At 40.5% G+C, this 22,390-nt stretch overlaps 1 protein-coding gene across 1 annotated transcript in view; it reads right to left on the minus strand.

Annotated features, from left to right (window-relative positions):
• LOC128684757 (chorion peroxidase) overlaps window positions 1-10,596 on the minus strand; it is a 61,429-nt gene extending 50,833 nt beyond the window's left edge. Inside the window, exons 1-3 of the mRNA XM_070102102.1 lie at window positions 10,505-10,596; window positions 7,791-7,885; window positions 492-601 (exon numbers count right to left, since the gene is read on the minus strand). Coding sequence (XP_069958203.1) covers window positions 492-601; window positions 7,791-7,885; window positions 10,505-10,578 — 279 coding nt within the window. The 5' untranslated portion in view covers window positions 10,579-10,596. The remainder of the gene's footprint in view (window positions 1-491; window positions 602-7,790; window positions 7,886-10,504) is intronic.
• Between the last annotated feature and the right edge of the window lie 11,794 nt (window positions 10,597-22,390).

A 22,390-nucleotide genomic window follows, 5' to 3' on the forward strand; every position in this document is an offset into this window, starting at 1 on the left:
CAGTCTACAAGAAACAGGCAGTTAGACACTTCCAGGGTCTCCTGGCCTGCTTTTTGGCCTGTCCTAGCCTACTTAATAGCTCGCCTTCATCGGCGATTAAGAACAAATGTCATTACTCTTCTTCATACTGCCAGCCGTACTTTTTTTTATTTATTCACCGGTATTCTCCCGGCCCGGGTCTTTAACAATAGTGGTGACCCGGCCTTGGCTCCCTATCTGGGGAGTGTCTCGAGACCTAAGTCTCCCATGGGAGGAGGTACAAGTACCCCTTCATCTTTGGAACCAAGTGTCCCCAGGCCTAGCCACAGTCCCCGCCTGTCTCACATGAGTAGCTGGTCAAAGTTTAGGACGAAGTCCGCAGAGTACACACAGTTAGTCATAACTACCACCTCCCTAACAACCACCTGGGCTTTCAGCCATGACTGCATCATTTATTACAGAAGAATATATTATTAGTCAACTACATACTGCCAATCATAATACGAGTGTACCTCGTTAAGATGTGGAGCGCATTCTACAAGGTACACGCAGCTACATCCACCGACTTGTTGAGCTTGTGGCCTGCCTTGTGGACTGCCTTGTGGCCTTTGTTGCCTGCGTCCTGGTAGAGAAAAAGCATGAATTAGTGTTTTGTCAATGTTACATGCGCATCATTTATGAGTCTTATGAACACAGTAATGGAAGTGACTGCGAAGTTTTAATGAAGTGCTTATTGTGACAAACATTATATACAGACTGGGAAAAGAAATCTAACCTTAACAGCCACGTAAACAATTTCCCATTGGAAACCACACAGAATGGCGATCTTGGAGTCAACTGAAAACGTGTTATAACCCACTTAAACAGCACTGGATGACAAAAGAGAACTTGATCTAAAATCTGTTCTTACTACAGAAACACCAGCTAAATTGTCTTGTTTACACAGAAAAGGTTCTTACAAGTTTTAAATAATGTTATGTTCGAAATGACCTTAAATTAAGAAAACAGGGTCGAACACTAATTAAATTAGCTTTTTCCCAAATAACTCTCCTCAGAAAGTATCAAAGAAGGCGGACATGGTGTTATTCGAAAGCTTATGGTAATCTCTTTAGATCTCAGATCAATCATGCAACCAGATACAGATATCTTAAAATTTAGATCCCTCTATATGGATTACTGTTACCAAGCTTTGTAGCCAATACATAGAGTAGCTATCCTTTTAATAGCAGTCGTTACTTTACAGCTGCTAAGACGATCAAATGTTGACCGTCACGAGTTTTCAGCAGTGGTTATCTGACTGTTTATTGTATAGTGTTGGGGTGGGGGGTTACAGTTTTCTGTTAGTGTTTCAAAATATTTTATCGCCTATATCTTATACTTCAATTATTGGAGACGTGGTATGCAAATTTTTATTGACGAACGACCATCTAACCTAACGTAACCAAACTTAGCTAAACCTATCCTTAATAACATAAATTTTGAAATTTACTAAATAAGAAAATATGTGTAAAATTTTATGTGAAGAATCCAGTGACGAATCTATTACCAACAGTGGCATATCGAGTGATTACAAACAGTCGGAATTACTACTGTTTCTTAGGGTGATAGGTTGTGAAGAGAGTCTAAGTACATTTGAGGCTGTTGCAGGTTTTCCACCAGGTATGATGTATGCCACAAGTGTAAAATCTACTGTAGATGTATTATAGTCGCTGAACGATTCCTAGAAAACTGTGTTAGTATAACTTGAGCCTCAGTGTACATGACAGGGACTGCAGAGTACGTCATGCGAGCCTCATGAAGTTAAACATTAGCAGTGTAGATCTGAAGCTACGTAATGAGCAGCAGTGTTAAGAAGTCATCACATGGAAATTAATATAGCAAATCATCACATGGACACTAATACTGCAAGTCATCACGTGGAAACTAATATTTAAGACATACACAACTCAGATCTAATTTAAACTTTGCACCATAAAAAAAAACCCAGCTTTGAAGATAGACTGAAGAGGTATTATCTTGTTATCTAAGAGACCAATATCTTACAATACACCAGAATAAGAAATTATTGCAAGAAAAGCAGTAATTCAATTTCCTCAAGTTCTTCAATAAAAAGATATGTATACTGGGACCAAAACACGCCAAAATCAGTTTCAATTTTTATTTAAGCATTGGAAACACAACATACCAAAGTATAACCCCTGTCTTTAGGTAGCACAGATTTTATGCGCCAATAAAAATACATTATGTTGATTTAACCTACGATAACCCAATAAAGTCAAACACTGTGACTTATTTCTGATCAGAAAAGACATTCTCTAGTTATTTCACAGAAACCAATTAACAAAAATTTACACACCTGCACTTACGCTTCATTAAATGAAAAGCAAAACAGATCAGCACTAAAAGTTGAATGCTGACTGTAAGATGCTGTATAGCCCTTGTGGCTTAGCGCTTCTTTTTTATTATAATAATAATATTGACTGTAAGATGTATTCTCCAGTCACACAGAACACAACAAAACTTGTACATACACAGTTTATACCCAAGACACGTTTCATACATTTTATATATTGCATCAGCCAATAAATATTGATGCCATTCACAACAGCTTTATTTTATTCAGGGGAAAGCGCTAAGCCCGTAAGAATAGTTTAACACCTGTGGAATGGGAGGCATGCATATCTGACTAAAGCAAGGGGAGAATAAGTCCAGTTCCTTAGATCAAAACCCCTCACCAACGTCAAGACAAGTAAGTCCCCTCACCAACGTCAAGACAAGTCCCCTCACCAACGTCAAGACAAGTAAGTCCCCTCACCAACGTCAAGACAAGTAAGTCCCCTCACCAACGTCAAGACAAGTAAGTCCCCTCACCAACGTCAAGACAAGTAAGTCCCCTCACCAACGTCAAGACAAGTAAGTCCCCTCACCAACGTCAAGACAAGTAAGTCCCCTCAGGTAGCATAATCCAGTTATGTAATGGAAAATATTGTCTTACTAGTTTAAGATTAAAAGTCAAAAAATGGCATCCACACATTCCATTAACAACGGCAACTTTCTTCTAAATAGGATACACGAACATTGAAATTTTGAAGCTGATCTAAAGAGGCTTTTTATAGTTACCTCATGGAAACCAATTTTGGTAATGAATTACATAAAACTGAGAAGAGGGCACCTTCACTTGTCAATTGTTCCACGAACCTTCACTTGGTAATAGTTAACTAGGCTTAAGTACTGATGCTGGTCGGATAATGCATTCTGTAGCTGTCAGTGAAAGGTTTGTAGTAAGTTAGTGGTAGACGAGGTCACTGTACCTAACAATGTCGCTGCTCTAGCATAAAGTTTTTATGGGTTCACTAAACTTGTTACGATTATAATCATTAGTTGATCTATTATTCCTGAGTGGGGAGGCTTCTAACCTAGAAAATGCTTGTTCTAGTCGGCTTCAAACCCTTAAGCACTGGAGTATCTTTAGTGGAAGTATTTTTTTTTATTGAATTATTTGTTTAAAAGCTGGTCAGTCTTACTTAGAACATAAGAACACAAGAAAGAAGGAACACCTACTGGCCTATGCGAGGCAGATCCAGTTCCCCTACCGGCTTAAGCTCACTGACCTAGTGACCTTGACCTCACTGACCGTCTGACCTCACTGACTTAGTGAGGTCAGACACGTCACTTAGGTCCAACTCACACCCACTCATGTATCCAACCTATTTTTAAAACTACACAAGGTCTTAGCTTCTATGACGGTACTCGGGAGTTTGTTCCACTCATCCACAACTCTATTACCAAACCACTGCTTTCCTATATCCTTCCTGAATCTGAATTTTTCCAATTTAAAACCAATGCTGCGAGTCCTCTCTATGTTAGATATTTTTAGCACGCTATTTACATCCCCTTTATTTATTCCTGGTTTCCATTTATACACCTTGATCATATCCCCCCTAATTCTACGTCTTTCTAGAGAGTGCAGATTCAGGGCCCTCAGTTTATCCTCATAGGGAAGATTTCTGATACATGGGATCAACTTTGTCATCCTTCTCTGTACGTTTTCCAGTGCATTTATGTATATCCATTCTGTAATACGGTGACCAAAACTGAGCAGCATAATCTAAATGAGGCCTAAGGATATATAGAGTTGAAGAACAACCTCAGGACTCCTATTATTTGTGCTTCTTGATATGAAGCCAAGGATTCTGTTAGCTTTATTGCGAACACTTATGCACTGTTGTCTTGGTTTTAAATTACTGCTAACCAGAACTCCTAAATCCTTTTCGCAGTCAGTAATATTAAGATCTACATTATTTAGTTTATATGTGACAACTTAAAAGTATGCAATTAAATAAGCCCGATTTTGACCTGTGCAGCCTCCTCCCATTTTTGGGGGGAAGGGGAGGGGTTGAGGGAAGGAACTGGGTATATTAAAATACTGCTTCTCATATGATATTTTCCGAGCGTCGCATCAGATTACTGAAGCTTCAACCCTTCAGGGCTGATAATAATAATTTCTATATTTCTATAATTACATGTACAAGGTATACAGTCCTAGCTGGCATCAATGACATACTACTTTATAGAAAGCCCCTTGTTATGCTGAGCATATCGGGAAAATTAAGTCAATTTTGTCCCAGGATGCGACTAACACCCAGGTACCCATTGTACTGATGGGTGAACATGGACAGCAGGTGATTTATGGAAACACGTCCTGTTTTCCAGCCGTACCGGGGGATCGATCCCCGGATCTCAGTGTGTGAGATGAGTGTGCTAGCGATCGAGCTAGAACGCCTCTTCAATTTAACTTGAGAGCTTGTGTTTCTCCGTGGAAGGTTTGAATTAGATTTGGGCTGTCTCCTAATCTGCCATTTTTATTGAAAAATTTGAGAAATTAATATCCAAATGATGACTTGTGAATGCTTCGTCTGATTCGCTTCAATTGTTAAACACTTATATGCATTACAAATCTGTGCCAAACTTTGCAGTATTCGTATCACGTACATTGCACAATGCCTGTGCAAGATTGCAATACTTTCCTCTAATTGACCGAAATCCATCTAATTGGTAAGTTTCTCAGCTTGATTTTTCTGGTTGAGTAGACTAGTGTGTCAAGCAGAACATCGTTTACTAAAATTAAGTCTAATTAAATGCATACTTCTGATAAAACGATATTTTAATTTAAGTATTAATCGAATACTTATTAATAAGATGTATGATGATTACTATCATTGTGATAACATCGATGTTAATTATTTCACCCAGCATTCTTAATTGCAAATGTTGATCATAAGTCCAGGAGAATCCTGTGGTCCTTCATGACACTCATTACTCTCCTAGAGAATAGATTTAATAACATCAATTATTTTATAAGCAGAATTACTTATAACATTTGCTTTATCAATATAGTCCAACTAGCAGAACTGTTGGTTCTATTGCAGAAGGTGACCATACGAGGATACGACTGGATACAGACCTTAGAACTTAAGTGAGACTTTAAAACTTTAGTATTTAATAATGTGTGCCGTGTTCTTTGGGCAAGTTCTTGTTAGTATTTCCACCACATGTTTTGGTCTAACAATATATAATAAACAACGTGGGTTATTTAATAAGCTGAGGGAGACCTCAGTGAGGAGGTGACACAATTATCACAGGAAGGGAGGGATCGATGTGGTAGGGAGGGAGGGAAAGAGATGAGGTCACTCCATCTATCACTAGGAAATACCATCGCACCAGTTTACAGTCCCCGGCCTGAACGCTGCTTCAAACTCTCATACACTAGCCAGGGAGGATTACGTCACTTGGCCTTGTGGAAACAGGTTCTAAAAAGAGAATGAGGAAGGTGCCAGTGAAGCGCCCTATCCAGTTATTATGGTGATGGGAACATTTGCGCAACAGAGGCAATAAGAAAACTATATATAAAGTTTTCGTCGCTGAGATATCCAAAAGATATATATCCCCATGCCTATAAGAACCAACCATGTCCCTTTCACCTCAGTGATGTGAGAAGTGTATACCCGTAAACAAAAGTCCGAGCCCCCTCTACCTTAATAATACAAAACACGTATTCCCGTACCCCACAAACCTAGCTCCTTTTACCTCACTCAGCAGAGAAAGGCATCCCCGTATACTGTAAGCACAACCCCCTCAACTTTAATGAACGCTAAAATAAATAACATTGACAGTGGCATAAATTTCTAAAGCAATTAATTATATATCAGGGTGGTGATCTATAGTTCCTGGGTCTCTTGAGGAGGCTGCCCTTCAGATCTTGATTCTCACGAGGGTTTAAAACTACAGTTGCTAAGCTTAATTGTTAAGACCAATCTCCTTGGCATTGTAAAGGTGCTGAACTCCGGTTCCAGGACATTTTGTGAACTGAAATATAACTATTAGACTTTTTGAGGTAGCTGAGCTGCATTGCCTCTGTCTCATGACTACTTTGAAGTACACTGGGCTGGAGTATGCCATACAAGAGATACCACACCCTCCTGTTAGCGTCCTAACACATCCATGCTGACGGGTGGAGTCACTGAGCAAGGACCAGTATGCCTATTACAGTGCTCCTCACCTCTTTTGTCCCATTGCCAGAAGGCCTATTTTAGTGCTCGTTACCCGTGGGTACCAGACTCATACAAGGACTTCGTTTCAGTTACTTTAGTATTGCCTGAGGAAGGTGTTTAGTTAGACTGGAAATATTAACGTTATTCCTTTGCTTTTGAATATGGGTTATTCTTATATATTACCCATATACGAGCGGAGGCAAATGATCTTTATGAGCTGACGTGCTGTTGGAGTGTGAGCAAGGTAACATTTATGAAGGGATTCAGGGAAACCGGTTATCCGGACTTGAGTCTTGGAGGTGGGAAGCACAGTGTCTGGTCTCTGATGGACGGGTGGATATATATTGCACTTTTTCAACTATAGTATCCGCACGCCTCTGACAAGACAGAGGAGTGATGCGTTTCTTCTTTTCGGACCACCCTGCCTTGGTGGGAAGCGGCCGATGGGTTTATATATATATATATATATATATATATATATATATATATATATATATATATATATATATGTCGTGGCGAATAGGCAGAACTTGCGATCTTGGCTTAAATAGCAACACTCATCTTGCCATATAGGACAAGTGAAAATTTGTGTATGCAATAATTTCGCCAAAATCATTCTAAACCTAACGAAAAAAAATATATTTCATTGTGTTTGTTTAGTATTAAATTATTGTAAACAAATCTAAAATATATTTAGTTGGGTTAGGCTAAAATAAAATTTTCTTGTTATAATAAGGTTAGGTAAGTTTTCTAATATTCTTTTGGTGCAAAATTAAAAATATTTACATTAATATTAATGAAAAAATAAATCTTTAAACGTATAAGAGAAATTTTTAGAAAGGACTTAATTTTAAATGAGTTCTTGCTAAATGACCAGTTTTACATATTCGGCACGACATATATATATATATATATATATATATATATATATATATATATATATATATATATATATATATATATATATATATATATATATATATATATATATATATATATGAATATATGAGACCGACTGTGTAGAAAAAGAGTGACATGCTCACTCTCCAGCGTGTGTTTAGACACGCTACTAGACACTCTATGATCCCTAAATGAAGACGGAGTATATCAAAGACTGGAACACCAGGAATACCAGTAGACCTCTGGCAGGCCAGTGGATACTTAATGATTCATCGTGAAAGAAAGACCAGTTTCAGGAGACACTTCTCCTATTTCCTGACGAACTAAACACTACCAATCTCAACCTCACTGCTAACGTACTTTGTGCGTTGACCTGAGCGTTCAGAGACAACACCGCCGCTACCACCACCAACCACCGCAACAACATCGTCTGCTTCTCCTTCAACTGCTTATTCCTGTTGAAAGAGGAAAAAAGATGTAACATTATTATTATTATTATTATTATTATTATTATTATTATTATTTGTAATAATATTATTAGTATTAATACTAGTACTAATAATATTATTAGTAGTGGTAGCAGTATTTCTATTTTCATTATTATTATTATTATTATTATTATTATTATTATTATTATTATTATTATTATTATTATTATTATTATTATCATTTGAGAAGCACTGAGTCCGTCAAGGTCAGACAGCACCTGGAAAGTATTAATGTTACATTGAAAAGAGAGTGCTCATCCCGCCTCTCACTAACATCAGTACCCTGGAAAAATATGCTAGTTACTCAGAGAACTAGTGTATGAAGCTGTTTCTGTTCCACTAGTAATGTTATGCTGAAGGGTTGTGTAACAATCCACTTGTGTGTCCCTTCTTGTTCATGTCATTCTGACGATCACTGTCAGTTAGCAAGACATGTTAGCTGCTGTCTTCATTCATCAGGAGGCAGACATAAAGAGCTCTCTGTCTCCTGAAAGACACTAAGAGAATTAGAATTGTTATCAGAGTTAGCAGCGGTAGGCTAGCACTAGACCAAATGGTAACTAACACACACACACGTGCTCATACACAACAGGCCTAGTGTCCAATCGACATGTGCCTAGGACAAAATGGTAACTAACATACACACACACACACACATACACACACACACACACATACACACACACACACACACACACACACACACACACACACGTGCTCATATACAACAGGCCTAGTGTCTAATCGACATGTGCCTAGGACAAAATGGTAACTAACTAACTAGCAATAGTAGTAGCGACAGAGACAGTGATAGATGTAATACAGTCACAAGTAGAGGAATTAATGACAGAAGAAGAAGACGCTTTTTGATGTGTTGGATTACTACCTAGAGCTCAGTGACATCCTGTTTAAATGGTCTTGCTGTTAGTGTACTCGTCAGGTTAAAAAAACAACCTGACACGGGCCTTTGTCATAAGATGACCTGTTGAGTGGTGATGACACTAACACGAGGGTGCGACGAGAGTGTCTTTAATAATACGAGAAGACAGGGTAGCCGATGGCACTATGTGTAAGACAGGGTAGCCGATGGCACTATGTGTAAGACAGGGTAGCCGATGGCAGTTTGTGGATCCACGAGCTGTATAGCCCTTGTGGCTTAGCGCTTCTTTTTTGATTATAATAATAATGTGGATCCACGACAGTAGTGACTCCTGGGTTATCCGTGCTGGACTAAGTGGTTTACGTGTGCCTAACCTATATTTCAGCCATACACGTCATCTACACATCAGCCACACATCATGTAGACATAATCTACATATCTACTCGTCAGCTACACTCTACTTGTGATTTAAATGCGCAATAATAACAAGACCTCATGTCATAATACACTTAACGATATTATTTTTGTTTATACTCACGAGGAACATTTCATATTATTATAGCCACTTAACACTAAAACTCTCTCCCAGAGTACCACTTAAACATACTGTCTCTGAGTGTGACTAAAAGCCTATCCTTTAGTATCTCTCGAATACAATGTCTCCGAGTGTTTCTCAAACAGCCTATCGCTAAATGTCACCCAAACAGCCTATCCCTGAGTGACACTCGAATAGCTGATTATTGAGTATCACTCGAAAAGATTATCTAAGAGCGTCACTCTAGCAGCCTATCTCTGAATGTCACTCGAACAACTTGTCTCTTGAGTGTCACTCGAACAACTGTCTCTTGAGTGTCACTCGAACAACTTGTCTCTTGAGTGTCACTCGAACAACTGTCTCTTGAGTGTCACTCGAACAACTTGTCTCTTGAGTGCCACTCGAACAACCTGTCTCTTGAGTGTCACTCGAACAACCTGTCTCTTGAGTGCCACTCGAACAACTTGTCTCTTGAGTGCCACTCGAACAACCTGTCTCTTGAGTGTCACTCGAACAACTTGTCTCTTGAGTGTCACTCGAACAACCTGTCTCTTGAGTGCCACTCGAACAACCTGTCTCTTGAGTGCCACTCGAACAACCTGTCTCTTGAGTGCCACTCGAACAACTTGTCTCTTGAGTGTCACTCGAACAACTTGTTTCTTGAGTGTCACTCGAACAACTTGTTTCTTGAGTGTCACTCGAACAACTTGTCTCTTGAGTGTCACTCGAACAACCTGTCTCTTGAGTGTCACTCGAACAACTTGTTTCTTGAGTGCCACTCGAACAACTTGTCTCTTGAGTGCCACTCGAACAACTTGTCTCTTGAGTGCCACTCGAACAACATGTCTCTCAGGTATCGCTCGCTGTCTCTTCACTCCATCTTAAAGCGTAACAGTTAAAAATCAAACATCTTTATCCATAGTCATCAAAATTTGGATTCAACCATCAAGTTCACTGTAATCAAGAGACTGTTGAGGTTGAAACATGTATTCAGTGTACATGAATGTATATAAAGAAATGTTCTCAATGATTAATATAGAGGAAAGCATAACATGTAAAATATAACAGAATTTAAATGTATGAAATGCAAAAATATGAGAGAATTAAAAGGAGAAGGAGCCTGTGGTACGAGAGAGAAATAGAGAGAGAAAATGCGTGTGTAACAACTCACAGAGAATATGTAATCCCAGGTGCTGCTGCCCTAGTGGTGTCAAGACGAACACTGAGGCTGCCAGTGACCAACATACAACATTGGATACACCGCCACACGAAGGGTGTCCAGTTCGTAGATTGGAAGCTCATCCCTCCGTCCTTGAGGAATTATCACTCTTTTTTTTCTTACGATTTACTTGAATCATTTGCGTTTCGGCTGAGTACCAAGAGATATATTTGTTCATATTGTTGGTGATGAATGTATGTAAACATCTGAATAGTTGACATCGCAATAAATGACATCGGCTTTAGACGCTAGTAATTGTGTATGCTATATGAAGCCTGCTTTTCTCACTCACCGTATATATATACATTATATATATATATATATATATATATATATATATATATATATATATATATATATATATATATATATCTATATATATATATATATATATATATATATATATATATATATATATATATATATATATATATATATATATATATATATATATATATATATATATATATATATATCACAAACCAAACGATACAAGATGCAAAACAACCACTGGGGAATAGAATGATAGTTCTAGGCCTTTCGTGCTGCAATCAACACACCATCAGGAACTTGCAAAGTTGCAGAAAAAAGGAGGAGGTCCGAGCTAATATGATCCCAGATGATGTATTCACTGGAGTGAGGGAGAAAGATATCATTCCACTCCCCCCGTGATATATATATATATATAAGGATAATTTATTTAAAAAGAATAAACATGAATGCATTGGTACAATATATCAAAGATTATGAATATCCTCCAGCTCCTCTCAAGCTGACTGCAAGCCAAGTACGCAGCAAGCATTTTCCCTCTGGATGGCCTCGCTAAGGTGCTGGAACATGATAATTGCCACCCTGGCAGTATCAATTAAACTGAAACCCAAGTCTCTGAGGAAACGTGTGGCATCTTTTCCCCATGATCCCAAGGTCTCTGATCCCACTGGGACATATTGATACTGATGTTTTAAGTCTATACTTGTTGATCTTGTACTCCTTCCTGTGATACGCAGCACCTTTCTGTTGCCCAACACTGTGTCTCATGCTAAAAGTTTGCTGTTCTTCCAAAGATAGACGGCAATCCCTCGGCGTGGTTTGCGGGGTTGTGAGTATTGTTGGCTGCTAGACATCAGGGCTCTCTCTCGGTTGGGGATCCAGCGGTAGCAAGGCTCCTCTTTATGATGTCGTTGAATTCTGTGTCTTGCATTCCAGCTCATGGTTTTGGAACAGTTAAGACCATGTAGACCATATTGGTCGGCTTGGGCATCGCCGCAAAAATACGTATATTCCGTGTGAATTGGGACAGGGAGGTGGAGAGCCACTACAGTATGGAGGGTCTGTGGGTCGAGGAGTGTTCCCACTGCCGAAATGAGAACTGCTTGGGGGAAGTCTCCAGAGTGATGTGCGCTCACAGCTTGGAGACTGGCAGTCTCCCTGTCTACTGTTGCAGCCCTGAGCATGTAAAGTAAAAGGACACAAGTGCAACTAATGTGACATTTATTGTGGCAACGTTTCGCTCTCCAGGAGCTTTATCAAGCCATTACAAACAATACATGGACACAGAGGGTATATAAAGGCTCAGAGTGAGGTGAATACTAGTGAGGTACCATTTCGATGTTCACTAGTGGTAGTAGTAGTAGTAGTAGTAGTAGTGGTAGTGACAAAAGTAATACAATATGGAAGAGCAATTCATTCGTACATGAGTAAAAGGATATAAAAGCTATTACTTGGGTAACATATAAATAGGTTGGACAAATATAAACTGGAATGAGGCAGCTTGTTTCAGTGTTCACTCTCTGTGCTTTGTGTAGTATAACAGGAGAGACTATGTGATGGCAGGGTTTACTGTTTTCAGGAGGATTCTTGCTAAGACTTCGGAGATGGTGAAGCTGCCGTTGTTTTGTTTAATTGTATTCGAAACAGCGATCAGTGCTGATTCGAGGCACTTGCGTCTGCGGAAATTAGTTTCTTTGATCACTAATTGGCCGTCTCTGAATTTCATGAGATGATTGGTGGAATTTCGGTGTTGTACACAGGCGTTGTTCAGGTTATCGTTCCTACATGCGTAAATGTGTTCATTGAGGCGGTTGTCGAGGTTTCTGGCTGTTTCACCTACGTAAATCTTGTCACAGCCTCCACAGGGTATAGTGTAAACTCCTGCATTGACTGGTTCGTGGTGCTTGGATTTTGTCCTGGTTATATCCTTTATTGAAGTGCTAGAAGCGATGGCGACTCTGGTGTTAGCTTGTGAAAGTGCTTTTGAGACGTTCAGTGCAACCTGACTGTTGGGAAGAATTATAACTTTGCTGGGAGTGGTGTTGATGCGTGGAGAATTTATGATCTGAAGAGCTCTTTTCTTGCAGTCTTTGATGAAAAAAGAAGGAAAATGTAACTCTGTGAATGTTTGGTGAATGTATGTACACTCCTCGTCAAGAAACTCAGGACTACAAATTCGGTATGCTCTTAGGAAAAACCCGATGATGATGCCTCTTTTGGTCTTGGTATCTTGACTGGAATAGAAGTATGTGAGATCATTTTTATTGGTGGGTTTCCGATAAACTTGAAATCTTAGGTTGTTGTCTACTTTGTGAATGAGGACGTCGAGGAAAGGTAGCTTGTCATTGGACTCTTCTTCTAGTGTAAACTGGATCGCCGGTTCAACTGCGTTGAGCCTTGCCTGAAGATCCCGTACATCAAAACGTTTTGGAGTTATTACGAGGACATCGTCCACGTAACGTAACCAAGTAACGCTTGAAGGGATGATGTTGGCGAAGTGTTCGGACTCTAGGTGTTCCATGTAGCTGTGAGCACGAAGAAGGGTGTCCAAATAACGTCTGCATGAAATGTCCATTATGTTGCGGTGTCCGACAGATTGTAATAAAGTTGGTAGAATTACCGACAATATGTAAAGTAAAAGGACACAAGTGCAACTAATGTGACATTTATTGTGGCAACGTTTCGCTCTCCAGGAGCTTTATCAAGCCATTACAAACAATACATGGACACAGAGGGTATATAAAGGCTCAGAGTGAGGTGAATACTAGTGAGGTACCATTTCGATGTTCACTAGTGGTAGTAGTAGTAGTAGTAGTAGTGGTAGTGACAAAAGTAATACAATATGGTAGAGCAATTAATTCGTACAAAGCACAGGGAGTGAACACTGAAACAAGCTGCCTCATTCCAGTTTATATTTGTCCAACCTATTTATATGTTACCCAAGTAATAGCTTTTATATCCTTTTACTCATGTACGAATTAATTGCTCTACCATATTGTATTACTTTTGTCACTACCACTACTACTACTACTACTACTACCACTAGTGAACATCGAAATGGTACCTCACTAGTATTCACCTCACTCTGAGCCTTTATATACCCTCTGTGTCCATGTATTGTTTGTAATGGCTTGATAAAGCTCCTGGAGAGCGAAACGTTGCCACAATAAATGTCACATTAGTTGCACTTGTGTCCTTTTACTTTACATATTGTCGGTAATTCTACCAACTTTATTACAATCTGTCGGACACCGCAATATAATGGACATTTCATGCAGACGTTATTTGGACACCCTTCTTCGTGCTCACAGCTATCGCAACAGACACAACTTCCTACAAGAATGCCTGGCAGAGAAGGTGATCCCTAAGTCTACTCCTGCACAACTCTCCAACTCCAAGCACCCCTTCTCTCCAGCTACCCAAGCTTACTTAACTGAATGTGCCGAAGAACTTTCTAACATCGCTAAGGAAACCTTTGAAACTGCAAGGAATATGAGGGCCAATCTTCAGATTGACCAACACACTGCTGAACATATTCTCAGCACAGTCACCACAGCTAACCTCCAACAGAAGATCAAACTCAATCGCAAACTTCAGTACCTCTGCTCTAACAGTCGATGGAAGGAAATGGGACGTGAATCCCTGATAAACAACTTATCGTCACGCACCTTAACCGACTACGAAAAACAAGCACTGAGTCTGGGACTCAAATTTACCACCAACATACGCAAACCTAACTATCAACTAAATCTAGTTACCAGGAACCATAGACACAGTGACAGCAACTTCCAGAAGGGTTATATACAGGGCCTTCTCACTGCAGCTTTATGTGAACCTTCTACTTCTAATCTTCCTAGACGATACATCACTGCCCTTAAGAACCTCGCCAACGACCCCAACATTATCGTCACCACCGCCGACAAAGGAGGTGGAGTCGTCATCCTCAACACCAGTGACTACAACACTAAAATGATGGACCTTTTGAATGATCAATCTACATACGAACCCATCAGCACTCAACAGTGGGAGACGCTCACCAAAGATTTTCTATACAAAACCAGACAAATACTCAAACGAACTAGAGAAGGGAAGAAACTTCTGTACTTGTTACCAAGCAACCCTAAACCAGCACACATGTATGGTTTACCCAAGACCCATAAACACAATATTCCTCTCAGACCAATCACGTCAGGAATAGGCAGTGCTCCACACAAACTAGCCGGAGTTCTTGCCAAACATCTTTCCTGCCTTCTGGGGACCATCAGCCCCGCTCATCTTAAACACTCAGGTGACCTTCTCAACCGCATCCGTAACCTCTCCATCCGTAACAAGAAACTAAGCAGTTTGGATGTGACTTCCCTCTTCACAAAAGTACCTACCAAAAAAGCCATCGAGGTTCTACGACGTAAAATCAATCAGGACCTTAATCTTCCTCTACCTCCCGGAGATTTTGTTGACTTAATTGAACTCTGTGTTAATTTCAACTGTTTTTCTTTCAATAACAAGCTCTACAAACAAACCTACGGCATGGGAATGGGGTCCCCCATAAGTGCCGTCCTAGCCAACTTATACATGGAACACCTAGAGTCCGAACACTTCGCCAACATCATCCCTTCAAGCGTCAAATGGCTACGTTACGTGGACGATGTCCTCGTAATAACTCCAAAACGTTTTGATGTACAGGATCTTCAGGCAAGCCCCAACGCAGTTGAACCGGCGATCCAGTTTACACTAGAAGAAGAGTCCCATGGCAAGCTACCTTTCCTCGACGTCCTCATTCACAAAGTAGACAACAACCTAAGATTTCAAGTTTATCGGAAACCCACCAATAAAAATGATCTCACACACTTCTATTCCAGTCAAGATACCAAGACCAAAAGAGGCATCATCATCGGGTTTTTCCTAAGAGCATACCGAATTTGTAGTCCTGAGTTTCTTGACGAGGAGTGTACATACATTCACCAAACATTCACAGAGTTACATTTTCCTTCTTTTTTCATCAAAGACTGCAAGAAAAGAGCTCTTCAGATCATAAATTCTCCACGCATCAACACCACTCCCAGCAAAGTTATAATTCTTCCCAACAGTCAGGTTGCACTGAACGTCTCAAAAGCACTTTCACAAGCTAACACCAGAGTCGCCATCGCTTCTAGCACTTCAATAAAGGATATAACCAGGACAAAATCCAAGCACCACGAACCAGTCAATGCAGGAGTTTACACTATACCCTGTGGAGGCTGTGACAAGATTTACGTAGGTGAAACAGCCAGAAACCTCGACACCCGCCTCAATGAACACATTTACGCATGTAGGAACGATAACCTGAACAACGCCTGTGTACAACACCGAAATTCCACCAATCATCTCATGAAATTCAGAGACGCCCAATTAGTGATCAAAGAAACTAATTTCCGCAGACGCAAGTGCCTCGAATCAGCACTGATCGCTGTTTCGAATACAATTAAACAAAACAACGGCAGCTTCACCATCTCCGAAGTCTTAGCAAGAATCCTCCTGAAAACAGTAAACCCTGCCATCACATAGTCTCTCCTGTTATACTACACAAAGCACAGAGAGTGAACACTGAAACAAGCTGCCTCATTCCAGTTTATATTTGTCCAACCTATTTATATGTTACCCAAGTAATAGCTTTTATATCCTTTTACTCATGTACGAATTAATTGCTCTACCATATTGTATTACTTTTGTCACTACCTCTACTACTACTACTACTACTACCACTAGTGAACATCGAAGTGGTACCTCACTAGTATTCACCTCACTCTGAGCCTTTATATACCCTCTGTGTCCATGTATTGTTTGTAATGGCTTGATAAAGCTCCTGGAGAGCGAAACGTTGCCACAATAAATGTCACATTAGTTGCACTTGTGTCCTTTTACTTTACATATTGTCGGTAATTCTACCAACTTTATTACAGCCCTGAGCATGTTGGCAAGCCCCTTGTCAGCGATGGGGCCATCCCAACTTGACTGTTTGATAATTTCTTAAATCTACTTTTTCACGCAGCTTGAATATTCACGACACGTATATTTTATCATTTTTATCTTTCAATAATTAAGAAGTTTATCTGATACTGGAAACTAAGACTTAAATATCATTCTAGGAAAAGTTGATCTTAAAGATATCTATTGGGTTTACCCCACATTTCATCCTGTGGATGCCTCCTCATCCTCTACTGGTTTTACCTTCAAAACATAATACGTATCAGTGCTGGAGATAAACAGTATAAAATACCAACACGATGGAAAAATAGACACAAATGCAGCAAATACGATCCTCTATGACAACGTTTCGCTCACACAGTGCGTTTCATCATGTCACAAACAGATTTGTTTGTGTCTTGATAAAGGGCACTGTGTGAGTGAAACGTTGTCAATAAAGGACCGTATTTATATCTATTTTTACAACATTCCGTTTTAATCAGATGACTAAGTTGATCCTAAACACAAGAATTCAGATAATTAGATAAAAATGTGCCTAATCCTCGTGTGAGACTTTACCTGTGAATGCTTCAGCAACCCAGAATCTATTGTGTTTAATAATGTCGTAAATTGCAAATGAAAACAAAGAAAAATCTATTTGGATTACAATAGTATCACAGGTAGGTAGGTAGGTAGGTAGGTAGGTAGGTAGGTAAAAGATTCTCCGGTATAATCGCCCGGCCCGGGCCTTTTCCAAGAGGTGGACCGGCCTTGGCTCCCTGTCGTGGGAGTGTCTCAGACCAATGACTACCATGGAAGGAGGTACAAGTACCTCCTCGTCTTCTGGGACCAGCTGTCCCCAGGCCTAGCCCCATTCCCCGCCCCCACGGGGCTTGGAGGGAGAAGCTAGATACCTTGGGCTGCCACAAGCCCCGCCCACACTGGGTTCGAAAGGTGTGGCAGCTGCATAGCAGCAGACGATACCAGGAGGTGCTAAGGGAGCAAGCACTACAGAATCCTTTGAGAGTCACACTCCAGCTATGGGCCAAGCCCGAGCGCACTTGTCTGTTGCACTCTTCTCCTCTGAGTAACCCAGCAAATCTAGTTAATGTGGCTTGTTTACATTCCGGTCCTGTAGTCCTCTTCCCCAAGATGCGACCTACTACAAGAACATAAGAACATAAGAACGAAGGAACACTGCAGCAGGCCTACTGGCCCATGCGAGGCAGGTCCAAGTCTTCTACCGGCTTAAGCCAATGCACCCAACCTAGTCAGGTCAGGTCACATTGACTTAAGGGAGGAACACGGCAACCGACCTGGTAGCACAAGCTTTCAAGTCCAACTCACACCCACCCACATCCACTCATGTATTTATCCAACCTATTTTTAAAGCTACACAAGGTTCTGGCCTCTATAACTGTACTTGGGAGTTTGTTCCACTCATCCACAACTCTATTACCAAACCAGTACTTTCCTATATCCTTCCTGAATCTGAATTTTTCCAACTTAAAACCATTGCTGCGAGTCCTGTCTAGGCTAGATATTTTCAGCACACTATTTACATCCCCTTTATTTATTCCTGTCTTCCATTTATACACCTCAATCATATCCCCCCTAATTCTACGTCTTTCTAGAGAGTGCAGATTCAGGGCCCTTAGTCTATCCTCATAGGGAAGGTTTCTGATACATGGGATCAACTTTGTCATCCTCCTTTGTACATTTTCCAGAGCATTTATATCCATTCTGTAATACGGTGACCACAACTGTGCAGCATAATGTAAATGAGGCCTAACCAAGGATGTATAGAGTTGAAGAACAACCTGAGGACTCCTATTATTTATGCTTCTTGATATGAAGCCAAGGATTCTATTAGCTTTATTGCGAACACTTATGCACTGTTGTCTTGGTTTCAGATTACTGCTAACCAGAACTCCTAAATCTTTTTCGCAATCCGTAATATTAAGATCTACATTATTTAGTTTATATGTGGCATGGTTATTGTCCTGTCCAACATTTAGAACTTTGCATTTGTCTATATTAAACTGCATCTGCCACTTCTCCGACCACTGCATCAGTCTATTCAAATCTTCCTGGAGTGCTCTAATGTCCTCGTCAGAATGAATTCGACGGCCTATTTTGGTGTCATCGGCAAACTTGCTGATGTCGCTCTTTATGCCCTCATCTATGTCGTTTATGTAGATTGTGAACAGCAGGGGGCCCAACACTGACCCCTGTGGAACACCGCTCGTGACGCTTCCCCACTCTGATTTCTCCCCATTTATGCAAACTCTCTGCTGCCTATTTGTCAACCATGCCTCTATCCAGGAAAAAATTTCTCCTCCTATTTCATGTGCCTTAATTTTCCTCAATAGTCTCTGATGTGGGACCCTGTCAAAAGCCTTACTGAAGTCCATATACACAATATCATATTCATTACCATGATCTACCTCCTCAAATAGCTTAGTGAAAAAAGTTAATAAATTCGTAAGGCAGGAACGCCCCTTTGTAAAACCATGCTGAGATTCGTTGATTAATTTATGCTTTTCAAGGTGGCTACGAACTGCCTCGGCAATTATTGACTCCATAAATTTTCCCACTATGGAGGTTAGGCTTATTGGTCTATAGTTCGAAGCTAAGGACCTGTCACCTGCTTTGAAAATAGGTATCACATTTGCTATTTTCCACTTATCTGGCACCATGCCAGTTTGTAGTGATATGTTGAAAAGATTAGCCAAAGGTTTGCTAAGCTCCTCTTTACAATCCTTTAGAACCCTTGCATACAGTTCATCAGGGCCTGGGGATTTGTTAGGTTTTAATTTATCTATTTGCCTAAGGACCATGTCACTTGTGACCCTAATCGTGCACAGTTTATTATCGTCCTGTTCTACATAATTTATCATTTCTGGAATATCGCTGGTATCCTCCTGTGTAAAAACTGAGAGGAAGTATGTGTTAAAAATTCTACACATTTCCTTATCACTGTCAGTGAGCTGACCCGAGGAACTTTTGAGTGGGCCTATCTTGTCCCTGATCTTACTTCTGTATACCTGAAAGAATCCTTTTGGGTTAGTCTTCGATTCTCTTGCAACTTTAACCTCATAATTTCTTTTTGCTTTTCTAATTCCCTTTCTTATTTCTCTCTTTAACTGAATATATTGATTTCTTAATTGCCCCTCTCCTCTTTTGATTTGCCTATATATTCCTCTCTTTTGACCAATCAGATATTTTAATCTATTGTTCATCCATTTAGGATCATTTTTGTTTGATCTGATTTCCCTATTTGGAACATAATTTGACTGAGCAGCTAGAACTATGCCCTGGAAAGAGTCATATCGGCAACCATCACCACCTACCTGACCCTTAGTCAGGTCATTCCAGTTCAGTCCACCTAAGTAATTTTTCAGTCCTATGAAATCAGCCAAGCGAAAGTCAGGGATGGAGACTTGATTGCCATTATTAGAGGAATTCCATGATATATTAAAACTGAGTGATTTGTGATCACTTTCCCCAAGCTCATCATTAACCTCAAGATTATTGATTAGTGTTTCCCTACTGGCAAGAACCAGGTCAAGGAGGTTATTTCCCCTAGTTGGCTCTGTCACAAACTGTTTTAAAAAACAATCCTGGATTGTATCAAGAAAGTCACCTGACTCTAAATTTCCTGTCAAATTGCTCCAGTCAATCTGTCTATAGTTGAAATCTCCCCTTAGCACAACATTTTCGTATGTAGATGCCTTACGAATTTCGTCCCATAGAAGTTTACTGCATTCCCTATCAAGATTTGGGGCCCTGTAAATCACACCCAAAATTAGTTTTTCTCGGCCATCGAGAAGCTGTAACCAAACAGATTCAGTGGCCGACGCTTCTAATTTTATATCTTGTCTAACACAACAATTTAAATTGTCTCTTACATACATCGCTACTCCACCACCCTTCCTGTTGACCTTGTCAGTGTGGAATAATTTATAGCCTTGTATGTGACATTCAGAGGGCATCTCTATCTTTCAGATTGAGCCAGGTCTCTGTTATAGCAATAATATCTATGTTTCTTGCACTTGCAATTAATCTTAGCTCATCTATCTTATTTCTTACACTCCTGCTATTAGTATAGTAAACCTTAAGGGAGCTAGTCCCTTGCTGCCCTCTGCTGTCCCCCTTTGTTTGCTGACCTGATCTATTGCCTTTATTTATAACTTCATGCTGAATGCCTTTTATACATTTACTGTTTCCAAACCTAGTATTGCAACCTGCTTGTTTCCCACACACACCCATACCTCTATCTTCTATCAGTTTAAAATCATAGGCATTTCACCAATGGCCTTCTCAATTGAGTTTGCAAGTGTTACTACCCCAGCCCCAGAGAGATGTACCCCATCCCTTGCATACATATCATGTTTGCCATAAAAGTTGTTCCAGTTGTCAATGAATGGGATTGCAAGTTCCTTGCAGTATCTGTCTAGCCAGCAATTTACACCAATTGCCCTAGACAACCATTCATTTCCTACTCCCCTTCTAGGCAATATGCTACATATGATTGGGACCCCTCCCTTAGACTTAATGAAATCTATAGCTGACCTGTACTTATCTAGCAGCTCTTCTCTCCTACCCTTCCCAATATCATTTCCACCAGCACTGAGACAGATAATGGGCTTGTTCCCATTACCTGACATGATATTATCCAGCCTGTTAACTATGTCCCCAACACCAGCTCCAGGGAAGCACACTTTAGCCACCAGGCCTGGTGGCCTGGTGGCTAAAGTTCCCGCTTCACACACGGAGGGCCCGGGTTCGATTCCCGGCGGGTGGAAACATTTCGACACGTTTCCTTACATCTATTGTCCTGTTCACCTAGCAGCAAATAGGTACCTGGGTGTTAGTCGACTGGTGTGGGTCGCATCCTGGGGGACAAGATTAAGGACCCCAATGGAAATAAGTTAGACAGTCCTCGATGACGCACTGACTTTCTTGGGTTATCCTGGGTGGCTAACCCTCCGGGGTTAAAAATCCGAACGAAATCTTATCTTATCTTATCTTCTTATTCCTATTACAAAAAGCACGGTCAATATATCTTACCTGAGAGTCACCAACCACAAGAATGAGTTTACCTCTGTTAGCAGGGGCAGTAGTACCCTTACCTTCACTGGCCACTGAAGTACATTCATCCTGAAGAACAGAGAAGCGATTTCCTACCTTCAGATCTTCACTCTTAACTTTCCTTATTCTGATTCTCCTCCCATTACTGGTTACCACTCGCCACTTGTAGCAGGTGCTGGACTGTACCTCACTGCTGGTAGCCGTTGCTACCTCCCCACCTACAGCCTCCTCACAGCGAGAGACAGACTGCACCTCACTGCTAGAAGCCTCATTCCCCACAACTCCAGCCACCTCACATTCTCTACCAGACCCATTGAGGTGGACCTTCAGCCTCCTAATCTCCTCCTGAAGAAGCAAGACCTCCTCCTTGAACTCTCCAACCTCAATTTTTAAAACACTGCAGAAGCAAGCTATGCTTTGTAACCGTCCACGCTAATCCCCAAAGCAGCTCAGGGTCTGTGACCTCACGTGACGAGTCACCTAACCCTTGGGTACCTGCTTACTGTCAGATAAAATGGAGCCAACAGGTGT

This window comes from Cherax quadricarinatus, chromosome 5, assembly GCF_038502225.1.
Source record: "Cherax quadricarinatus isolate ZL_2023a chromosome 5, ASM3850222v1, whole genome shotgun sequence".
Taxonomy (NCBI): Eukaryota; Metazoa; Arthropoda; class Malacostraca; order Decapoda; family Parastacidae; genus Cherax; species Cherax quadricarinatus.